The sequence below is a fragment of the Phocoena sinus genome, chromosome 17 (assembly GCF_008692025.1).
Source record: "Phocoena sinus isolate mPhoSin1 chromosome 17, mPhoSin1.pri, whole genome shotgun sequence".
NCBI classification, from domain to species: Eukaryota; Metazoa; Chordata; class Mammalia; order Artiodactyla; family Phocoenidae; genus Phocoena; species Phocoena sinus.
Genome location: NC_045779.1, coordinates 60,731,658 through 60,752,519, shown reverse-complemented (window position 1 = coordinate 60,752,519; position 20,862 = coordinate 60,731,658). Strand labels below are relative to the sequence as shown.

Below are 20,862 nucleotides of genomic sequence, written 5' to 3'. Positions count from 1 at the left end.
CTTAGAAGAATTAGTGCTTGCCCTCAGGTTTGGAGACTGGGAGAAGTTGGATTAATTATATTAGTCACTTCCTGAGAGCTTACTATGGTACCTGGTTCAGTGCTTGGTATTTAATGATAAAAATAAGAGCAAAGGTAGTAATGGCCAACATTTAGTGAGTACGTACCACGTACCAGGCACTATTCTTAGGATTTTATGTGTATTAATTCATTGGATCCTTATAATATTTATAATTATCCCCAATTTAAAGACAAGAAACTGAAGGCTAGGAAAGTTAGTAGCTTACCCAAGTCCATACACTAAGTAGCAGAAGTGAAATGCAAATTCAGACCTTGAAGCCCAGTCTCAGAGGATGTTGCTTTAATTTCCATTAATATATCATAAAATAATATAAGTTAAATATACAATTTTTTTTCAAAATGAAAGAGTTGGAGAGCTGCTGAGTGCATATGAAATTAGTAAGCATGATAGTAGGGAGATCACATGAGTCCTCGTGGCTCAGAGCTTTATAGCTCCATTGGCACAGCTGCCTACCTTGGTGGCTTCCATTACTGAAGAATTTAAAATGGTTTTTTTCACAGGCATAGAGTGTTGATTTATTTATTTTTTAACCATTATTTATTTTTTAACCATGGATAATTGGTTAAGAAGAAGAATCCCTGCTACCATGAAAAAAACTACCATGCAAATTTCCCTCTAGATTGATTTTCATCTGATCCACAAATTGCATCCTAGTCAAAGCCTTATATAGTTTTATTTCTAGGAATTTAAAAACCAGTGTTTAAAAACTACATTGATTAAATATTACACATATTTCTGAGAACTCCTGCAAAATGTTATAGTTTATTAAATACGAACAAAATATAGAAAATATTAAAAAATACCAGTTGCAGGGAACTATATTCAATATTTTATAATAACCTGTATGGGAAAAGAATCTGAAAAAGAACATATAAACATATGTATATATGTGTGTATACATATGTATATATGTATACACACATATATATAAATGAATCACTTTGCTGTACACCTCCTGAAACTAACACAAGTGTAAATCAATTATACTTCAATAAAAAATAAATAAATTAAAAAAAAGATAGAGCAAAAAAAAATTGCTTTTTTAAGCATAAAACGTGAAAATGTTAAAAAGTGATTTTGGTCTATTTTGAAAGTATAATACCTAGTAAATTTCAATCCATATCTTAAATACATATCTGAACAAAAATATATTATAACATACATGTCAGAACAAACATGATATATGTCATTTAAAATTTTGTCTATGGACAAATCCTGATTGTTTTTAATATAATTAAATTAAGGCCATTTGTCGAAAGCAATTTGAAATTTATTTTTATAATTGTGAATATTAAAGAGTTTCAAAAGTGAACATAATATAATCTCTAGAATATATTTGCGTGGAATGGCTTAAGGTCTACCTCAATATTTTCTGTGTCATATATTATTCAAAATAATGAAATAAAAAAATTGTTGAGGTGTTTGTGAGATTATGTATTGCTGTGAAAGGAATTTAATAGTAAGAAAATATTAGTAAACCCTGCCCTCTGCTTTGCTGATGTCCAAGTTCAGTCTGGGGTTCCCAGGCTCAGAACCCCATAATAGCTGCTTCTTTCTGACCATTAACCACTCTTTGGAGCCACCTGTAATACAAACATTTCCCAAATCCATGCATGGATCATCTTTATCTATCTCCACAAAAGCTTCCAGGACTCTCCAGGAATCAATCCTAGAAATGCACTTTTCTGTCATTTCCTCTATTTCTCATGAATCCCCATGTCACAGACGCTTGACAATAGAATATAAATGGGCTTCACTCCTACTACAAAACCAAAACCAAAAAATCTACAAATCATTGGAAAACTGGAACAGATACAGGAAAATTAATGGGAAACAGTATCAGTTTGATCCCAGTGCTAACGAAGAAGGGTTACATGAATGGGGATGTATCCGTGTTGCTTTTGGCACGTGTGATTCAGGTCTAATGGCTTTGCCTTAAAGAAAAACATTTAACGTGATCAAATGATGATTAATTTCCTCAACACCTTGTGCCAAAAGCCAGGAGTCAAATTTATTTTTTTGGAAGGGGGGGAACAATCTGTCATTGTGCATTCATTCTTATGAAGCAAGGCTAAATACATTCTCTGAGTTACTGTCATCGTGATTATCATGATACCAACTTGACTCCCCAAAATGTCCTGAGTGGTTACTGAGATCCACAAGCAAGTAATACCCAGGATCCAGGAGAGTCAGCTGGAATTTGATGATGTATGCTTCCACTCTCCAGGTCTTTCAAATACTCTGACCCCCAAGCATAATATCACTGCTTCAAAAAAAGTTTAATCTTGAGAATAGATTTTTGTTTCATATGATCATTTTGAGGGGGATCTGGTCCCTGATAAGGTAGGCTTCTCCACTATGCTGCAATTCTCTATTCTTGTTAATAGATGACACAGCAAAATTGACATTTTGGTACCTAAAGATAGAAGAGAAGTTGAGCATTCTTTGAAACTTTAAAAACTCAGGCTAAAAAGAAAGTCACCAAGTTAATGCGATTAGGGAGGGAATACAGTATCGTGGTCCATGTGGTGTATAAATACATGAACTTGAAGGGAAACGCTACATCCAACCTCGGGTGTCACGTCAACTCAGAAACAGCTGGACAGAGAGACAGAACTCTTGAGCATCTGCAGAACTAACGGAGGTTCTCATGGGGTTCTGAGTTATTCAAAACCACCCCAAAGTCTCTGACTTTGGTGTGTCCTACGATTAACCAAAAGCCTACAATTTAATTTGGAAAGTGGATGACTGACTCAAAAGCAGATCTGAATTCAGTCTCTCTTGAGAGGACTTGATTCTTCTGGTAATCTTTCTTTTTCTCCTTATTGGCAATTAAAAAATGTCAAGGGCTTCCCTGGTGGCGCAGTGGTTGAGAGTCCGCCTGCCGATGGAGGGGACACGGGTTCGTGCCCCGGTGCGGGAAGATCCCACATGCCGCGGAGCGGCTGGGCCGGTGAGCCATGGCCGCTGGGCCTGCGCGTCTGGAGCCTGTGCTCCGCAACGGGAGAGACCATAGCAATGAGGCCCGCGTACCGCAGGAAAAAAAAAAAAAAAAAAAGTCAAAATATTTACATGGGTAGAGGACAGCTGTTGTTTCTGCCTGTCTTGGATCTAATCTTTCTTTCTTTGAATCTATTCTTCCCCGCTCTGAGTCTTTTTGATTTGGAAAGGACTGAATAAGAACGCCCACCGCCCCCCGCCTCCAGACACAGGGCTGGGAAGTAACCAGGTTTCACCCATAATTTTATTTCATGCCCTTGAACTCAATGACAGATTTAGGAGCATGTGACCCCAAACCTGGCCAATACAACTCAGTTCCTGGACTTTTGTAGGAATAATTGAGAAAGAGGAGTTCTCTTTTCAGTAAAACTATTAAGCTGGAAGCTAGGAGGATGTAATTTGGATTAGACCGGGGCCAACTCACAATCTGGCTGAGAACGAAGGCAGAGGAGAGCAGAGCAGAAGCATGGAGCAAGGCTTCATCTCGATGAAATTGTTTGAACACCTAGATTTAGACATGCCTAAAGCCAGATACTGTTGAACTTCTCAGTATGTTAGCCAAGAAATTGACCCTTTCGCTTAAGTCCCTTTTATTCGTGTTTCTACCATTCCCAAACAAAACAAGCAAACCTGAATGATACAGCCTTGCTGCTTTATTCACAAAACCTTGGAAATTTATAGGTATTACCTCAGGTGAAAGCCTCAAAAGAAGTCATTTAGGAGAAACTGAAGCCCAGAGAAGAAAGTTGACCAGCAGCTGTGGTCAGAGCAGACGCAAACCCACCGACTTCATCTCGGGATAAAAGTGCACTGACCAGACCATGGGAAATACACACACACACACACACACACACACACACACACACACACACACACACTGAGAAAACTACCTGTCAAACAGTAGCAGTTTGGCAGAGACATTCATAAATAAGCCAGCCTGGGATGAGGCTTTACTCCATCGCATGGAGGAATTGGGTCCCATTTCTCTCTAGTTTCTCCTCTGATTGAGGCGGAAGGGCTAAAATTTCTGCAGAGGTAGCATATGTAGCCAGTGGGAGATATTACATTTTTAAAACAGCGGGAGCCCTGGGACTCATGTGCCCATGGAAGAAGGGGCATCTGATCACAAGTCCTTCGAAGGCAGTGATCAGGATAATGATCACATTTCTCTGTGAGATAAAGAAACTCAACCTAATTCTTCCCCACTCCAACGTGGAAAGACTATTCCCTGACCTAAACTGTGTAAGTTAAAATATCTAAACATCTTCCCTACTGCTCTCCCCACATTAACTCCCCACCCCAAACATCAATTAGAATCTGTTGCTGTCTAGTTGGTTAATAGTATTCAGTTGGACACCTGAGTGAATAAGATGTAGGCTAACTGGGCTTATAAATCTCTCAGCTATAAGTGCTGATGAAAAATAAATTGAGCAACACTTTTGTTCATTCCTATTGAATTGAGACTGTTGAGGCTCAGTCAAAGAGGTTTTTGGCAGCCTGAAGACAATCCTGGGAGAGTACAAATTAACTTAACTGGAAGAAGGAAATAGGGACTTGCATTTTTTGCTAGTAAACATCTTGGCATCAGAAAGAGCATACTGAGGTTTTAAATTACCAGATCAGTGTTACCAGACCCGTCAATCACATCCTCTGATAAGAATCCCAGTGCCATTTTTCAAATATGCTAAAGTAAAACCATTAAAAAAAATAAATAAACTGATGGATTTCACTAATCCCATGATAGACAGTTTTGATATCTTTATGTCAATCTATATAATTATAATTTTTAACGAAAGCCAGTGAATATCTACAGGAACCTATGTCTCAATGCCAACTTCTTAAATGATATAAAAGATAAAAATATTCTGGAGTAGTTTGGAAGTGTGATTTTTATAGCTACTATTTTGTTAAAGCTTAACAAATACCACCGAAATGTGATAAATGTCAACCGTTCTATATTAAAGTGCGACTTAGCTAGTCTTAAAAAGATAAATGAAACATAACTCCTCAAGATTTATAGTTGTTTCTCAAACACTTGCATATCTTTCATCTAATTCTGCTTAAGCATCCCATAAATCACATAAAACCACCATAAAACCCATATGATTTGTCCTGACTTTCCCTTATTCAATGTTTATTCCAGATTAAAGCCACTCCCATAAGCTCAGCCAGTGTCTGGCTAAAGAGACCCTTACGGGATCACATGCAGGGAATCAAGGAATTAATAGCTTAAGCACGCCTGTGGAGACAATGCCTTGGTTGGTGTTGGCAGGAATCTCTTCTCGTGTTCTCATCTCCTATTCTCGTATTTTCAGCATATTTCCAAACACTCTCAGCCCTCTACTAAACTGTGCTTTCCACTTTCTGGATTGGATCAAAAGTGGGATTTCTGCATGTTGAATGTAGTTATAGCCAGGGATGTGGGCTACGAACTAAACTCAGTCCTATCCAGACCCGAAAAATTAGCTCCTTCTGCTTTTTCAAATGGGAAAACCATGATCATTTACTCAGAAAGAAAGAAAATTTAACGATCTTATTAGCAAATTTGAAAGATTAAAAAAAATCAACTGGGATTCTCTAGTGTCTATGTCCTCCCCCAAAATAACAAGACGCATCTCTTCTACTGATAATACAAATCTGATTAAAGTAATTTTCATTATTGGATCTCATCTTCTGAATATTACTCATGCTGTTAATGTGAAAAGAGGATTAATGGTCCCTGGAAACTCATTTTTGGGGAATCAGTCTTTTGTCATTCTTCTTGATACTTTTAGTGAAAATAAGCAGACATTTTCCGTGTTTCAACTTTGAAGCCAAGTCCCAAATTGTAGATGTACTTGAGAGCTGTGATGCTGAAGAACCTGTCCATGATAGCATAGATACCTCATATCATCTCCTGAATGAGGGTTTGCTGCTCATCAATTATCCCCAAAAGCAAAAAAAAAAAAAAAAATCACTGAGAAAAACATTAGAGTCAAACCTAGATCCCCATGGAGTAAAGACCAACATAATAGCGCCATATAATTTTAACATATGTTACCAGTCCTGCCTATTCAGCTCCTATCACCAATAGCAGCTTACATTTCCTGGGTGCTTAATATGTGCAAAGCACTGTTGCAAATGTTTTACACGGATTCTCTCAGCTTAATCCTAGCAGAATGCCACAAGATCAGCACTACGGTTCTACCCATTAACTACAGATGGGAAAATGGAGGTTTGGAGAGGTTAAAAAATTGGCTTAACCAGCCGTCCTGATTCCAAATCCTGCACGATCCATAACATAATATTGCCTCCTCAAGAAGAATGCTTTTGTCTAATGTTCCTTGTGTGTTGTCCACAGTGATTGGCACAGAGTACATGAGTATTGACAAAAACATATGTGATGGATTGCACTTACCCTGGCGGGATTCGATAACTACCCTGTAGGCAGTGGCATGACGCTGCACCTGCCAGCGAGCACACAAGCTGGTTGTTTGGATCTGGTCTGCCTGAAGATTGGTCACACCCAAAAACACTGTAGTGAAACAGAAACATAACTATGTCATATTGCAGACAATGCCACAAATGTCCCCAAGTCTGAATTAACATGGTAAAATTCGAATTCAAATTTCCATAGCCAGTGGTGGGAAATTCGTAAAGTCACAATAAATTAGTGCACAAAAGGTTAACTATTTTATAACTTAAAAAAGCAGTTGCGGGCTTCCCTGGTGGTGCGGTGGTTGAGAGTCCGCCTGCCGATACAGGGGACGTGGGTTCGTGCCCCGGTCCAGGAAGATCCCACATGCCGCGCAGCGGCTGGGCCCGTGAGCCATGGCCGCTGAGTCTGCGCGTCCGGAGCCTGTGCTCCGCAACGGGAGAGGCCACAACAGTGAGAGGCCCGCGTACCGCAAAAAAAAAAAAAAAAAAAAAAAAAAGCAGTTGCAAAACATGATGTATGATAGGGTCTGTCTGCTATTTGCAAACACAAAAGAAAATATATATTCTGGAAAGACCAGAAGCAAGGGTAGTAAACTTATGGGTGATTTTAAATCTTTCCTCTTTGTGTGTGCTTTTAAAATATTCCACAATTAATATATAATACTTTTATAATAAAAACGTTTAATACGATATGCACTCATCAACCACTGAAAGATAGTCATGGTTTAAATGAAAGGGAAGAGCAAAGCAGACAAAGGGGAAGTCTTATTCAGACAGAAGCAGTTCACACCGACTGGTCTTCAAAACATGATTGAATGAGAATGGATACGTATTTGAAAATTTAAAAAGGAAAGATTTTACACAGATAAAAAATAATCAAAAGAAATACACAGATTCTTATACTCTTAGAAATGTTTCACAGGGAGTTTATTTGGGGAAGCAGTAAAAATATTGTTTCTCCAATACAATAGAGGACTAAATATCCAGTGTTTATCACTTAGATCCAAGCAGAAAGAGCAGAAAATTAAGAATGTTTACTTTCTCTAATGACCTCGGACTTCATCCACATCATTTCCTCATACTTCCCCTCTCTTTTAGCTACTTCATAAAGTTTAAAAATAGCTTATAATTACTTTTCAAGACAGTAGAGATAACCTAGACTAATCACAGTTTGCATCTTGACATTATTCCTTTCTGTTAGGTCAGCAAGGGAAAACCTTCTTCCCTAAGGCCAATTAAACAACCCTCTCCCCCCAACAAAAAAGGAAATCAGTAACGATTTATATAACCACACTAAATTTTAAAAACACCTTGAATTAATTTATTTGCCATTGTATGGGGTTTTATCTTGCTTGGGAGAAAGAGAGAAAACAAATAATAAGCCAATCTAATTTTTACTTTAAGGGTAGACTATAAAACAGTTCAATACCCTCAGTCTTTTAAAATATATTTGGAATAATCACCACATTTATTAAAGGGGAGAAGAGGGATGAAACAGAAGAAAGAGGGGAGCAGAGAAAGGAGGATAAAAAGAGACAAGAAAGAGTAAGGAGAAGAAAGACCAATAGAAAATCATGGACATAAAACATGGCACAAACAGAAAGGGTAATCTGGAGAGGAAAATGAAGATAAACTAGAGGAGAGAGGTAAGAAAGGGTAGGGAAATACACAGGGGACTCCAAGCTATTCCTAAGGAGGGACTGAGGGGTTACTATAATGGCACAACACAGGGAAATTACTTGCAGTTTACAGTAGTACCTAAAACAGTATCATTTCAACAGCCAAGTACGAGATCAGAACCACAGGCCAAAGCCTTCCTAGGTCTGTTGAAGACAGAGACTATTTCTTCTGAGATTAAATTGATTCCATATCTAGCCTTTAAAATCTAAAGATATTCCATAAAAGAGAATTCAGGAAGCTTTCTCTAATGAAAGGATAGGCCCTATATAAAACACAGTTGCCAGATATAGGTGGCTTGGGGTTTGGTCTAATATATGCCTCATCCTTACAAATTCCTTTTATCGGATTAATTTTTTGATTAGCAGTCAGAGTGAGATATGGCCCAAATGCATAAAGGACAATTATTACAATAATAATAGTGGCTATTCATTGAGTGCTTGCCATATGGTAGACACTTTTTATACATTATCTCTTTAATCCTGCCAAGCAGCCTGTAAACAGTTATGATTATCTTCATCTCGGAGTTGAGAAAATTTAGGCTCAGAGAAGTTAAGTAATTTGCTCAAGGCCTTAGCTAATAAGTAGAAGATTTAAGGTTTATACTTCTGATTATACCATGATGATCATTCTCGAGTATGGGGCATGTACTGTTGATAGCACTCAGGATAATTTCAGTGATCACACAGCCAAACCATTTTTATTTTGGTCATTTATGTATTAACCTTTAACGTGTATTGAAAATACTGGTTTTCTGTTTAGAGTAATTTGTGGGTTTTAAAAGCATTTAAGTAAAAAAAAAAAAAAAAACAGAAACTGTAAGTCCATTTAAAGAAATATATTAAACAGATGGTGTGGAAGCATAACAAACGTCAGGAATATGGAACATATGTGCTGGAGTTGGAAAACACTGTATTATACCATGGGTGTCTGCGAGCGGTGCATGCCAAGGAGAAGTCCCAGATGGTGAGCAGACAGCATGTAAACCCTTAAAAGATAGAGAAGGAAGTCTTTTGAGTGGTGCAAGTATCTTTTATGGATGGGGTGTGTGTGTGTGTGTGTGTGTGTGTGTGTGTGTGTGTGTGTGTGCACGAGATAGTGAGAGAGAGAGAGAGAGAGAGAGAGAGAGAGAGAGAGAGAGAGAGAGAGAGAGAGAGAGAGAGAGAGAGAGAGGAGGGGCAAAGGCTTTGAGAAAAGGCAAATTTCCCCCTGGCTCAACTTTGATAGGTTTTGGCCGCATCAGGCTATACAGGTTGGTTGGAAAATTTCACCTAATTTGAAAAATACCAGCAAAGACTTCCCAGAAGGAAATCCCATCCACCACCATCAAACATATTGGCATGCCAGGTTCTGACATTCCGTCTGCCAACTAGGACTCTGAACTATAGCCCTGAGTAAGGAGCACACCTTTCTTTCCACGAAACACCATCCAGAAAGGGCAAGGCTGAGGAAAAGAAAAACCAACCGCCAAGTTGAAGCAGGGGTTGAGTTATAGGAAAAACAAAGCAGCAAAACCACATGCAGGGGCTGAAGTGACAGGACATCAGTCTTACGTGTTTTCACCACGCCTGTTAGAGCGTCGCTGAAACCTGAGGCCTGGGAAGCAAATATTTTCACGTTGTAGTCCATTCCACTGAGGAGGTTTGTAATAAGGATGGTGTTAATGTTAGCCCCTACGAATGTTTCCAGCGTTGGGCCAGCAACTAAGAAGAAAGAGTGTATTTCAGTTATAACAGAATGTGGAAAAATGGAAACACTCCTGAAGTAACAGTACTTACTCCACTGTGTTTCAGATTGTCCCAAAGGCAAACAGCAGAGCTGGGGTTTGAATCTAGCCCCATTTAGCTCCAAGACTTACATACCTGACTCCCAGCCTAAGGCTCTTTTTAGGCAACTAGTTCTTCCCCTAGGACTTGAAGAAGCTGGCCCACCCCACAATCCACCACCCACCATAGTGCGAGGCCTTCACAGTGGAGCTCCTATGTTGTCATAGGCTTTGGGGCATGTGCTAAACAGAAGTCATTTTCAGTTACCCCACCTCAGGCACCTAGCTTTGTCCCCGGACAGCATGCAAGTGGCCTTAGCAGCAAATTTTATCATGGACACTATGCCATACCTTGCCACATGGGGGACCAGCATATATGTTACCATTATGGGCTTTACCCACTCCTCTTATGCTTTTTAAGACCAGACAGATGACACTTGTACTCCAAGGCCCTTGACTATCTGGCTTCTTTGGGCTTCTACATTTTCATCTCTGTTTCAACCCAGCGGAATCTCTGATCATTAAAAACACTCCATGCTATGTCCTATACAAGTGTATTTACCTCCTGCCTCTTCCCCTATGTGCTCATTCTTTGAGCGCTTTGACTTAATAAGGTCCTAAAATACTTATCACTTTACTCCAGAACCCCCTCCTTCCAACAATATATTTATATTTTTCTGTATGTATGTGTTATCTCAGTAGAGATTTTCCCACACCCCCAACTCCCAATGCAAATGACATCATACCGTTCTTCCACTTGACCTAGAACCGGATTTTTCAACCTCAGCACTGTTGACGTTTTGGGCTAGATAATTTTTTATTCTGGAGCTATGGGGGAGCAAGTTGCCTACAGTGACTTGTAAGATGCTTAACTGTACCTGCTAGAGGCCAATAGCAACTCCCTACACCCCAAGTTGGGACAGAACGTAGACAACCAAAATCTCTCTGTTGGGCAGCAAAACTGTACCAGTTAAGAACCACTGGCCTAAAACAAAGCTATTTTCCCTCAGAAAATCTGGTAAGTATTTATAGAATGGTCCAAAGAATAAATTCAGCAGGGCTGTTTTGCAAATGAACACGTGCCTCAGGCCTAAAGAAAAGAAACAAAAAAGCTGGTGTTGGATCCCAAGGCATCAGTCTTGAGCAAGCTAGTGCATTCACGGTATATTCTTGCTCTTTCATTTTTATGGTTCATAGATATGTTTGTCTGGAGAAATTGGAGGTGGAGTATTTTAACTGTATGGACCTAGATAATGGGACACAATAGAAAAGTCTGGAAGGTGTTTTAGAGGCAAGAGCTACATCTCAGATGACAGATTGAGACTCACAGAGTTTTTGAGGGCAGAAAGAGCTTTTTAATGACCCAGAGGATGATTTTTAAATTTTCCTGCCAAATCAAGAGAAATAATAGGAGAACCCTTTCCTGCTGAACAATTGGAGTACTGAAGGCCCAGGTCCAGAAAACTGAGAAGACTCTTATAATATCTATTTTTAGCCTCCTGTTTAAACTTCATGAAAATACTCAGTGTCAGGAGATGATACTGTAACAGGTGAAGTTGCACATGGTCTCCACGGGCAGATGGACCAAGGGTACAATCTCCCCCATCTGGGTCATTCTCCTGCCTTCAGGAAATAATGATGTGGGAAGTAAGGACAGAGGTGATCAAGGTGGCTGAGAGGTTTATGAGAAAGCCTTTTACTACCACAATCTTAGGGCTCTGATGAATTTTATACCTTAACGTAGTTTCCAAAATAAGGAGACTGAGAAGTTGGTAAATGGAGTTTTTCCAACTAATTCAAGAAGAGGTAGAAGAGGAATTAGAGATTACAGATTCCAAATACTCATCGAGCCCTAGAAGCTTCCTACTGCTATGGAGTCAAGGTCTGCTTAGGCAGCTCCTTGTCTGGGGTGTGTCTAGGTCAGGTGTAAACTAAGTATATATTCTGCTCCTTAGCGTATCAGTTATTTTTACCTAAGGTCATAAGTTCAAAGCCTTTTTTTTTTTTTTCCAAAATGGTAAGAGACTCTTCCCATTTCTTAAAGCCAAAGATGAAACCAAACATAGAAAGTAAAAACAAAAATAACCTATCTTGAAAAACAATATTTTTTTTCAAAAGCATGACTTACCACTGACAGGTTTATAGACAATCCTATAGCCCTTTACAGGGGAAGATGGGGGATCCCATGTAATGCGCAATCTGTTATACCATTCTTCGGAAACCTGTAGGTTTTGGGGACCAGAAGGTGGCACTGGGCAAGAAGGAAAATGAAAAAAGGGGGTTTAGTGTGGTTTCCATCTTTACAACCTACCCTGTGGTTAACAAAATCTAAGATGTCTTCCCACAATGTTAAAAATACTTACAAGGGAAATGTACTAAAACACAGGGTAAGAAGCCTTTGAGAATCCATGGTTGTGTTAAATATTAAATAATAGAAAATAATTGTTCTTGTGGTAAAACAATTTTTTCTGAAGATCAGCGGTTCATTCAATGAAATTTGCGTTCCTTCTTCAGTTACTTTTAAGTAAAACTGAATTGTGTTTATTAAAAAATTTCTGTTGACACACCACTCTGTTTCACTGTCAAAGGATGTTTGTACAGCCGTATCAAGGATGATTAGATAATAGTGATGACGGTAATTCTCAGAGGTAAGATGCTGATGATTGTTTTTGCTTTCATCTTCACATTACCTATATTTTTTGAAACTTTATATCATCATCCATCAATTTTTAATCAAAACATTAAAGCCATTTATATGAAGGAGCTTTGTAAAATATTGTGAGTATTGATGGATATTATCATTATCACTTTGTTGTTGAGAATTTAGTTGTGTTGACCACTGCTTAAAAAAAGTGGACCATCCAAACTTATTTCAAAGAACACACTTTGAAATAATCTTACTGTAAAGATACCGTTAAATGTGACAGTATTTCCGTAATGAAGTTTAAGTCATATTTCTATAGTAATAGTCGTTAAATAGTTTTTTTTTTTTTTTTTTTTAAACATCTTTATTGGGGTATAATTGCTTTACAATGGTGTGTTAGTTTCTGATTTACAACAAAGTGAATCAGCTATACATATACATATGTTCCCATATGTCTTCCCTCTTGCGTCTCCCTCCCTCCCACTCTCCCCATCCCACCCTTCCAGGCTGTCACAAAGCACCGAGCTAATATCCCTGTGCCTTGCGGCTGCTTCCCCCCAGCTATCTACCTTACTACGTTTGTTAGTGTGTATATGTCCATGACTCTCTCTCGCCCTGTCAAAACTCACCCTTCCCCCTCCCCATATCCTTAAGTCCGTTCTCCAGTAGGTCTGCGTCTTTATTCCTATCTTACCCCTAGGTTTTTCATGACATTTTTTTCCCTTAAATTCCATATATATGTGTTAGCATACGGTATTTGTCTTTTTCTTTCTGACTTACTTCACTCTGTATGACAGATTCTAGGTCTATCCATCTCATTACAAATAGCTCAATTTCATTTCTTTTTAAGGCTGAGTAATATTCCATTGTGTATATGTGCCACATCTTCTTTATCCATTCATCCGATGATGGGCGCTTAGGTTGTTTCCATGTCCTGGCTATTGTAAATAGAGCTGCAATGAACATTTTGGTACATGACTCTCTTTGAATTTTGGTTTTCTCAGGGTATATGCCAAGTAGTGGGATTGCTGGGTCATATGGTAATTCTATTTGTAGTTTTTTAAGGAACCTCCATACTGTTCTCCACAGTGGCTGAACCAATTCACATTCCCACCAGCAGTGCAAGAGTGTCCCCTTTTCTCCACACCCTCTCCAGCATTTATTGTTTCTTGATTTTTTGATGATGGCCATTCTGACTGGTGTGAGATGATATCTCATTGTAGTTTTGATTTGCATTTCTCTAATGATTAATGATGTTGAGCATTCTTTCATGTGTTTGTTGGCATTCTGTATATCTTCTTTGGAGAAATGTCTATTTAGGTCTTCTGCCCATTTTTGGATGGGGTTGTTTGTTTTTTTGTTATTGAGCTGCATGAGCTGCTTGTAAATTTTGGAGATTAATCCTTTGTCAGTTGCTTCATTTGCAAATGTTTTCTCCCATTCTGAGGGTTGTCTTTTGGTCTTGGTTATGGTTTCCTTTGCTGTGCAAAAGCTTTGAAGTTTCATTAGGTCCCATTTGTTTATTTTTGTTTTTATTTCCATTACTCTAGGAGGTGGGTCAGAAAGGATCTTGCTGTGATTTATGTCATAGAGTGTTCTTCCTATGTTTTCTTCTAAGAGTTTGATAGTTTCTGGCCTTACATTTAGGTCTTTAATCCATTTTGAGCTTATTTTTGTGTATGGTGTTAGGGAGTGATCTAATCTCATACTTTTACATGTACCTGTCCAGTTTTCCCAGCACCATTTATTGAAGAGGCTGTCCTTTCTCCACTGTACATTCCTGCCTCCTTTATCAAAGATAAGGTGTCCATATGTGCGTGGGTTTATCTCTGGGCTTTCTATCCTGTTCCACTGATCTATCTTTCTGTTTTTGTGCCAGTACCATACTGTCTTGATTACTGTTGCTTTGTAATATAGTCTGAAGTCAGGGAGCCTTATTCCTCCAGCTCCTTTTTTCGTTCTAAAGATTGCTTTGGCTATTCGGGGTCTTTTGTGTTTCCATACAAATTGCGAAATTTTTTGTTCTAGTTCTGTGAAAAATGCCAGTGGTAGTTTGATAGGGATTGCATTGAATCTGTAGATTGCTTTGGGTAGTAGAGTCATTTTCACAATGTTGATTCTTCCCATCCAAGAACATGGTATATCTCTCCATCTATTTGTATCATCTTTAATTTCTTTCATCAGTGTCTTATAATTTTCTGCATACAGGTCTTTCGTATCCTTAGGTAGGTTTATTCCTAGATATTTTATTCTTTTTGTTGCAATGGTAAATGGGAGTGTTTTCTTGATTTCACTTTCAGATTTTTCATCATTAGTATATAGGAATGCCAGAGATTTCTGTGCATTAATTTTGTATCCTGCTACTTTACCAAATTCATTGATTAGCTCTAGTAGTTTTCTGGTAGCATCTTTAGGATTCTCTATGTATAGTATCATGTCATCTGCAAACAGTGACAGCTTTACTTCTTCTTTTCCAACTTGGATTCCTTTTATTTCCTTTTCTTCTCTGATTGCTGTGGCTAAAACTTCCAAAACTATGTTGAATAAGAGTGGTGAGAGTGGGCAACCTTGTCTTGTTCCTGATTTTAGTGGAAATGCTTTCAGTTTTTCACCATTGAGGATGATGTTTGCTGTGGGCTTGTCATATATGGCTTTTATTATGTTTAGGAAAGTTCCCTCTATGCCTACTTTCTGGAGGGTTTTTATCATAAATGGGTGTTGAATTTTGTCGAAAGCTTTCTCTGCATCTATTGAGATGATCATATGGTTTTTCTCCTTCAATTTGTTAATATAGTTTATCACATTGATAGATTTGCGTATATTGAAGAATCCTTGCATTCCTGGAATAAACCCCACTTGATCATGGTGTATGATCCTTTTAATGTGCTGTTGGATTCTGTTTGCTAGTATTTTGTTGAGGATTTTTGCATCTATGTTCATCAGTGATATTGGCCTGTAGTTTTCTTTCTTTGTGACATCCTTGTCTGGTTTTGGTATCAAGGTGATGGTGGCTTCGTAGAAGGAATTTGGGAGTGTTCCTCCCTCTGCTATATTTTGGAAGAGTTTGAGAAGGATAGGTGTTAGCTCTTCTCTAAACGTTTGATAGAATTCACCTGTGAAGCCATCTGGTCCTGGGCTTTTGTTTGTTGGAAGGTTTTTAATCACAGTTTCAATTTCAGTGCTTGTGATTGGTCTGTTCATATTTTCTATTTCTTCCTGATTCAGTCTTGGCAGGTTGTGCATTTCTAAGAATTTGTCCATTTCTTCCAGATTGTCCATTTTATTGGCATAGAGTTGCTTGTAGTAATCTCTCATGATTTTTTTTATTTCTGCAGTGTCAGTTGTTACTTCTCCTTTTTCATTTCTAATTCTATTGATTTGAGTCTTCTCCCTTTTTTTCTTGATGAGTCTGGCTAGTGGTTTATCTATTTTGTTTATCTTCTCAAAGAACCAGCTTTTAGTTTTATTGATCTTTGCTATTGTTTCCTTCATTTCTTTTTCATTTATTTCTGATCTGATTTTTATGATTTCTTTCCTTCTGCTAGCTTTGGGGTTTTTTTGTTCTTCTTTCTCTAATTGCTTGAGGTGCAAGGTTAGGTTGTTTATTCGAGATGTTTCCTGCTTCTTAAGGTGGGCTTGTATTGCTATAAACTTCCCCCTTAGAACTGCTTTTGCTGCATCCCATAGGTTTTGGGTCGTTGTGTCTCCATTGTCATTTGTTTCTAGGTATTTTTTTATTTCCTCTTTGATTTCTTCAGTGATCACTTCATTATTAAGTAGTGTATTGTTTAGCCTCCATGTGTTTGTATTTTTTACAGATCTTTTCCTGTAATTGATATCTAGTCTCATGGCGTTGTGGTCGGAAAAGATACTTGATACAATTTCAGTTTTCTTAAATTTACCAAGGCTTGATTTGTGACCCAAGATATGATCTATCCTGGAGAATGTTCCATGAGCACTTGAGAAAAATGTGTATTCTGTTGTTTTTGGATGGAGTGTCCTATAAATATCAATTAAGTCCATCTTGTTTAATGTATCATTTAAAGCTTGTGTTTCCTTATTTATTTTCATTTCGGATGATCTGTCCATGGGTGAAAGTGGGGTGTTAAAGTCCCCTACTATGAATGTGTTACTGTTGATCTCCCCTTTTATGGTTGTTAGTATTTGCCTTATGTATTGAGGTGCTCCTATGTTGGGTGCATAAATATTTACAATTGTTATATCTTCTTCTTGGATCGATCCCTTGATCATTATGTAGTGTCCTTCTTTGTCCCTTTTAATAGTCCTTATTTTAAAGTCTATTTTGTCTGATATGAGAATTGCTACTCCAGCTTTCTTTTGGTTTCCATTTGCATGGAATATCTTTTTCCATCCCCTTACTTTCAGTCTGTATGTGTCTCTAGTTCTGAAGTGGGTCTCTTGTAGACAGCATATATAAGGGTCTTGTTTTTGTATCCATTCAGCCAATCTGTGTCTTTTGGTGGGAGCATTTAGTCCATTTACATTTAAGGTAATTATTGATATGTATGTTCCTATTTCCATTTTATATATTGTTTTGGGTTCGCTACTATAGGTCATTTCCTTCTCTTGTGTTTCGTGTCTAGAGAAGTTCCTTTAGCATTTGTTGTAAAGCTGGTTTGGTGGTGCTGAACTCTCTCAGCTTTTGCTTGTCTGTAAAGGTTTTAATTTCTCCATCAAATGTGAATGAGATCCTTGCTGGGTAGAGTAGTCTTGGTTTCAGGCTATTCTCCTTCATCACTTTCAGTATATCCTGCCACTCCCTTCTGGCTTGTAGGGTTTCTGCTGAGAGGTCCGCTGTTAACCTTATGGGGATTCCCTTGTGTGTTATTTGTTGTTTTTCCCTTGCTGCTTTTAATATGCTTTCTTTGTATTTAATTTTTGACAGTTTGATTAATATGTGTCTTGGCGTGTTTCTCCTTGTATTTATCCTGTATGGGACCCTCTGTGCTTCCTGGACTTGATTAACTATTTCCTTTCCCATATTAGGGAAGTTTTCAACTATAATCTCTTCAAATATTTTCTCAGTCCCTTTCTTTCTTTCATCTTCTTCTGGAACCCCTATAATTCGAATGTTGGTGCGTTTCATGTTGTCCCAGAGGTCTCTGAGACTGTCCTCAGTTCTTTTCATTCTTTTTTCTTTATTCTGCTCTGCAGTAGTTATTTCCACTACTTTATCTTCCAGGTCACTTATCCGTTCTTCTGCCTCAGTTATTCTGCTATTGATCCTATCTAGAGTGATTTTAATTTCATTTATTGCATTGTTCATCGTTGCTTGTTTCATCTTTAGTTCTTGTAGGTCCTTGTTAACTGTTTCTTGCATTTTGTCCATTCTACTTCCAAGATTTCGGATCATCCTTACTATCATTATTCTGAATTCTTTTTCAGGTAGATTGCCTATTTCCTCTTCATTTGTTAGGTCTGGTGGGTTTTTATCTTGCTCCTTCATCTGCTGTGTGTTTTTCTGTCTTCTCATTTTGCTTATCTTACTGTGTTTGGGGTCTCCTTTGTGCAGGCTGCAGGTTCGTAGTTCCCGTTGTTTTTGATGTCTGTCTCCAGTGGCTAAGGTTGTTTCAGTGGGTTGTGTAGGCTTCCTGGTGGAGGGGACTAGTGCCTGTGTTGTGCTGGATGAGGCTGGATCTTGTCTCTCTAGTGGGCAGGTTCACGTCTGGTGGTGTGTTTTGGGGTGTCTGTGGCCTTATTATGATTTTAGGCAGCCTCTCTGCTAATGGGTGGGGTTGTGTTCCTGTTTTGCTAGTTGTTTGGCATAGGTTGTCCAGCACTGTGGCTTGCTGGTCGTTGAGTGAAGCTGGGTGCTGGTGTTAAGATGGAGGTCTCTGGGAGATTTCCGCTGTTTAATATTATGTGGAGCTGGGAGGTCTCTTGTTGACCAGTGACCTGAAGTTGGCTCTCCTACCTCAGAGGCAGAGCCCTGACTCCTGGCTGGAGCACCAAGAGCCTTTCATCCACACGGCTCAGAATAAAAGGGAGAAAAAGTAGAGAGAATTAGTAGAAGTATGAGGAAAGAAAGAAGGAAAGGAGGAAAGGAAGGAAGGAAGAAAGAAGCAAAGAAGGAAAGAAAGGAGGGAGGGAGGGAGGGAGGGAGGAAGGAAGGAAGGAGGGAAAGAAGGAAAAAAAGACAGAAAGAAAGATGATACAGTAAAAATAAAATAAAGTATAATATAGTTATTGAATTAAAAAATATTTAGAAAAAAAAAAAGGGACGGATAGAACCTTAGGACAAATGTTGGAAGCAAAGCTATACAGAGAAAATCTTACACAGAAGCATACACATACACCTTCACAAAAAGAGGTAAAGGGGGAAAAATCATAAATCCTGCTCCCTGAGACCACCTCCTCAATTTGGGGTGATTCGTTGTCTAAAGGAGGGAGGGAAGGAAGGAAAGAAAGAAAGAACGAAGGTAAAGTATAATAAAGTTATTACAATTAAACTTAATTATTAAGAAAAAGAATTTTTAAAAAAAAGTCATGGACGGATAGAGCCCTAGGACAAATGGTGGAAGCTAGAGTATACAGACTAGATGTCACACAGGAGCATACACGTACACCTTCACAAAAAGAGGAAAAGGGAAAAAAATCATAGATTTCGCTCCTAAATTCCACCTCTTCAATTTGGGATCATTCCTTGTCTATTCAGGTATTCCACAGATGCAGGGTATATCAAGTTGATTGTGGAGCTTTAATCCGCTGCTTCTGTGGCTGCTGGGAGAGATTTCCCTTTCTCTTCTTTGTTTTCACAGCTCACAGGAGCTCAGCTTTGGATTTGGCCCTGCCTCTGCGTGTAGGTCGCTGGAGGGCGTCTGTTTTTTCGCTCAGCCAGGACGGGGTTAAAGGAGCCGCTGATTCGGGGCCTCCGGCTCACTCAGGCCGGGGGTTGGGGGATGGGGGTAGGAGGGGCACTACGTGCGGGGCGGGCCTGCAGCTGCAGAGGCAGCGTGACGTTGCGGCAGAGGCCGGCGTGACGTTGCACCAGCCTGAGACCCGCCGTGCGTACTCCCGGGGAAGTTGTCCCTGGATCCCGGGAACCTGGCAGTGGCGGACTGCACAGGCTCCGCGGAAGAGGGGTGTGGAGAGTGACCTGTGCTCGCACACAGGCCCCTTGGTGGCGGCGGCAGCAGCAGCCTTAGCGTCTCCCACCCGTCTCTGGGGTCCGCGGTTTTAGCCGCGGCTCGCGCCCGTCTCTGGGGTTTGCGCTTTCAGCCGCGGCTCGCGCCCGTCTCGGGGGCTCGCGCCCTCAGCCGCGGCTCGCGCCCGTCTCTGGAGTTCCTTTAAGCAGAGCTCTTAAACCCCTCTCCTCGCGCACCAGGAGACAAAGAGGGAAGAAAAAGTCTCTTGCCTCTTCGGCCGGTGCAGGCTTTTCCCCGAACTCCCTCCCGGCTAGTCGTGGTGCACTAACCCCTTCAGGCTATGTTCAAGCCGCCAACCCCAGTCCTCTCCCTGAGCTCCGTCCAAAACCAAAACCCGAGCCTCAGCTCGCAGCCCCGCCCGCCCCGGTGGGTGAGCAGCAAGCCTCTCGGGTTGGTGAGTGCTGGTCGGCACCGATCGTCTGTGCAGGAATCTCCCCGCTTTGCCCTCCGCACCCGTCGCTGTGCACTACTCCGCGGTCTCGAAACAACCCCCTCTGCCTCCCGCAGTCTCCGCCCGCGGAGGGGCTTCCTAGTGTGTGGAAACTTTTCCTCCTTCACAGCTCCCTCCCACTGGTGCAGGTGCCGTCCTTATTCTTTTGTCTCTGTTTTTTCTTTTGCCCTACCCAGTTACGTGGGGAGTTTCTTGCCTTTTGGGAGGTCTGAGGTCTTCTGCCAGCCTTCAGTAGGAGTTCTGTAGGAGTTGTTCCACGTGTGGATGTATTTCTGGTGTATCCGTGGGGAGGAAGGCGATCTCCGCGTCTTACTCTTCCGCCATCTTCAAGGTCCCCCCCCGTTAAATAGTTTTTATTTGTGTGAGTATATCATGGAACTCTCTTACAAATTATGTTATTTTAAATTTTTTAAATTTTTATACAATTTTTAAAGGTTACTTTTCATTTACAGTTTTTACAAAATAGTGGCTGTATTCCCCGTGTTCTACAAGACATCCTTACACCCAACAGTTTGTACCTCCCACCCCCTCACCCCTACATTTCTCCCGCTGCACCACTGGTAACCACTAGTTTGTTCTCTATACCCATGAGACTGCTTCTTTTATGTTATATTCATTACTTTGTTGTATTTTTTAGAACCCACATATACAAATTATGCTA

The 20,862-nt window shown here is 39.8% G+C and overlaps 1 protein-coding gene across 1 annotated transcript in view; it reads right to left on the bottom strand.

Annotated features, from left to right (window-relative positions):
* COL14A1 (collagen type XIV alpha 1 chain) overlaps positions 1-20,862 on the bottom strand; it is a 245,422-nt gene that overhangs the window by 124,694 nt on the left and 99,866 nt on the right. The window contains exons 20-22 of the mRNA XM_032610321.1: positions 12,069-12,191; positions 9,729-9,878; positions 6,479-6,595 (exon numbers count right to left, since the gene is read on the bottom strand). Coding sequence (XP_032466212.1) covers positions 6,479-6,595; positions 9,729-9,878; positions 12,069-12,191 — 390 coding nt within the window. The remainder of the gene's footprint in view (positions 1-6,478; positions 6,596-9,728; positions 9,879-12,068; positions 12,192-20,862) is intronic.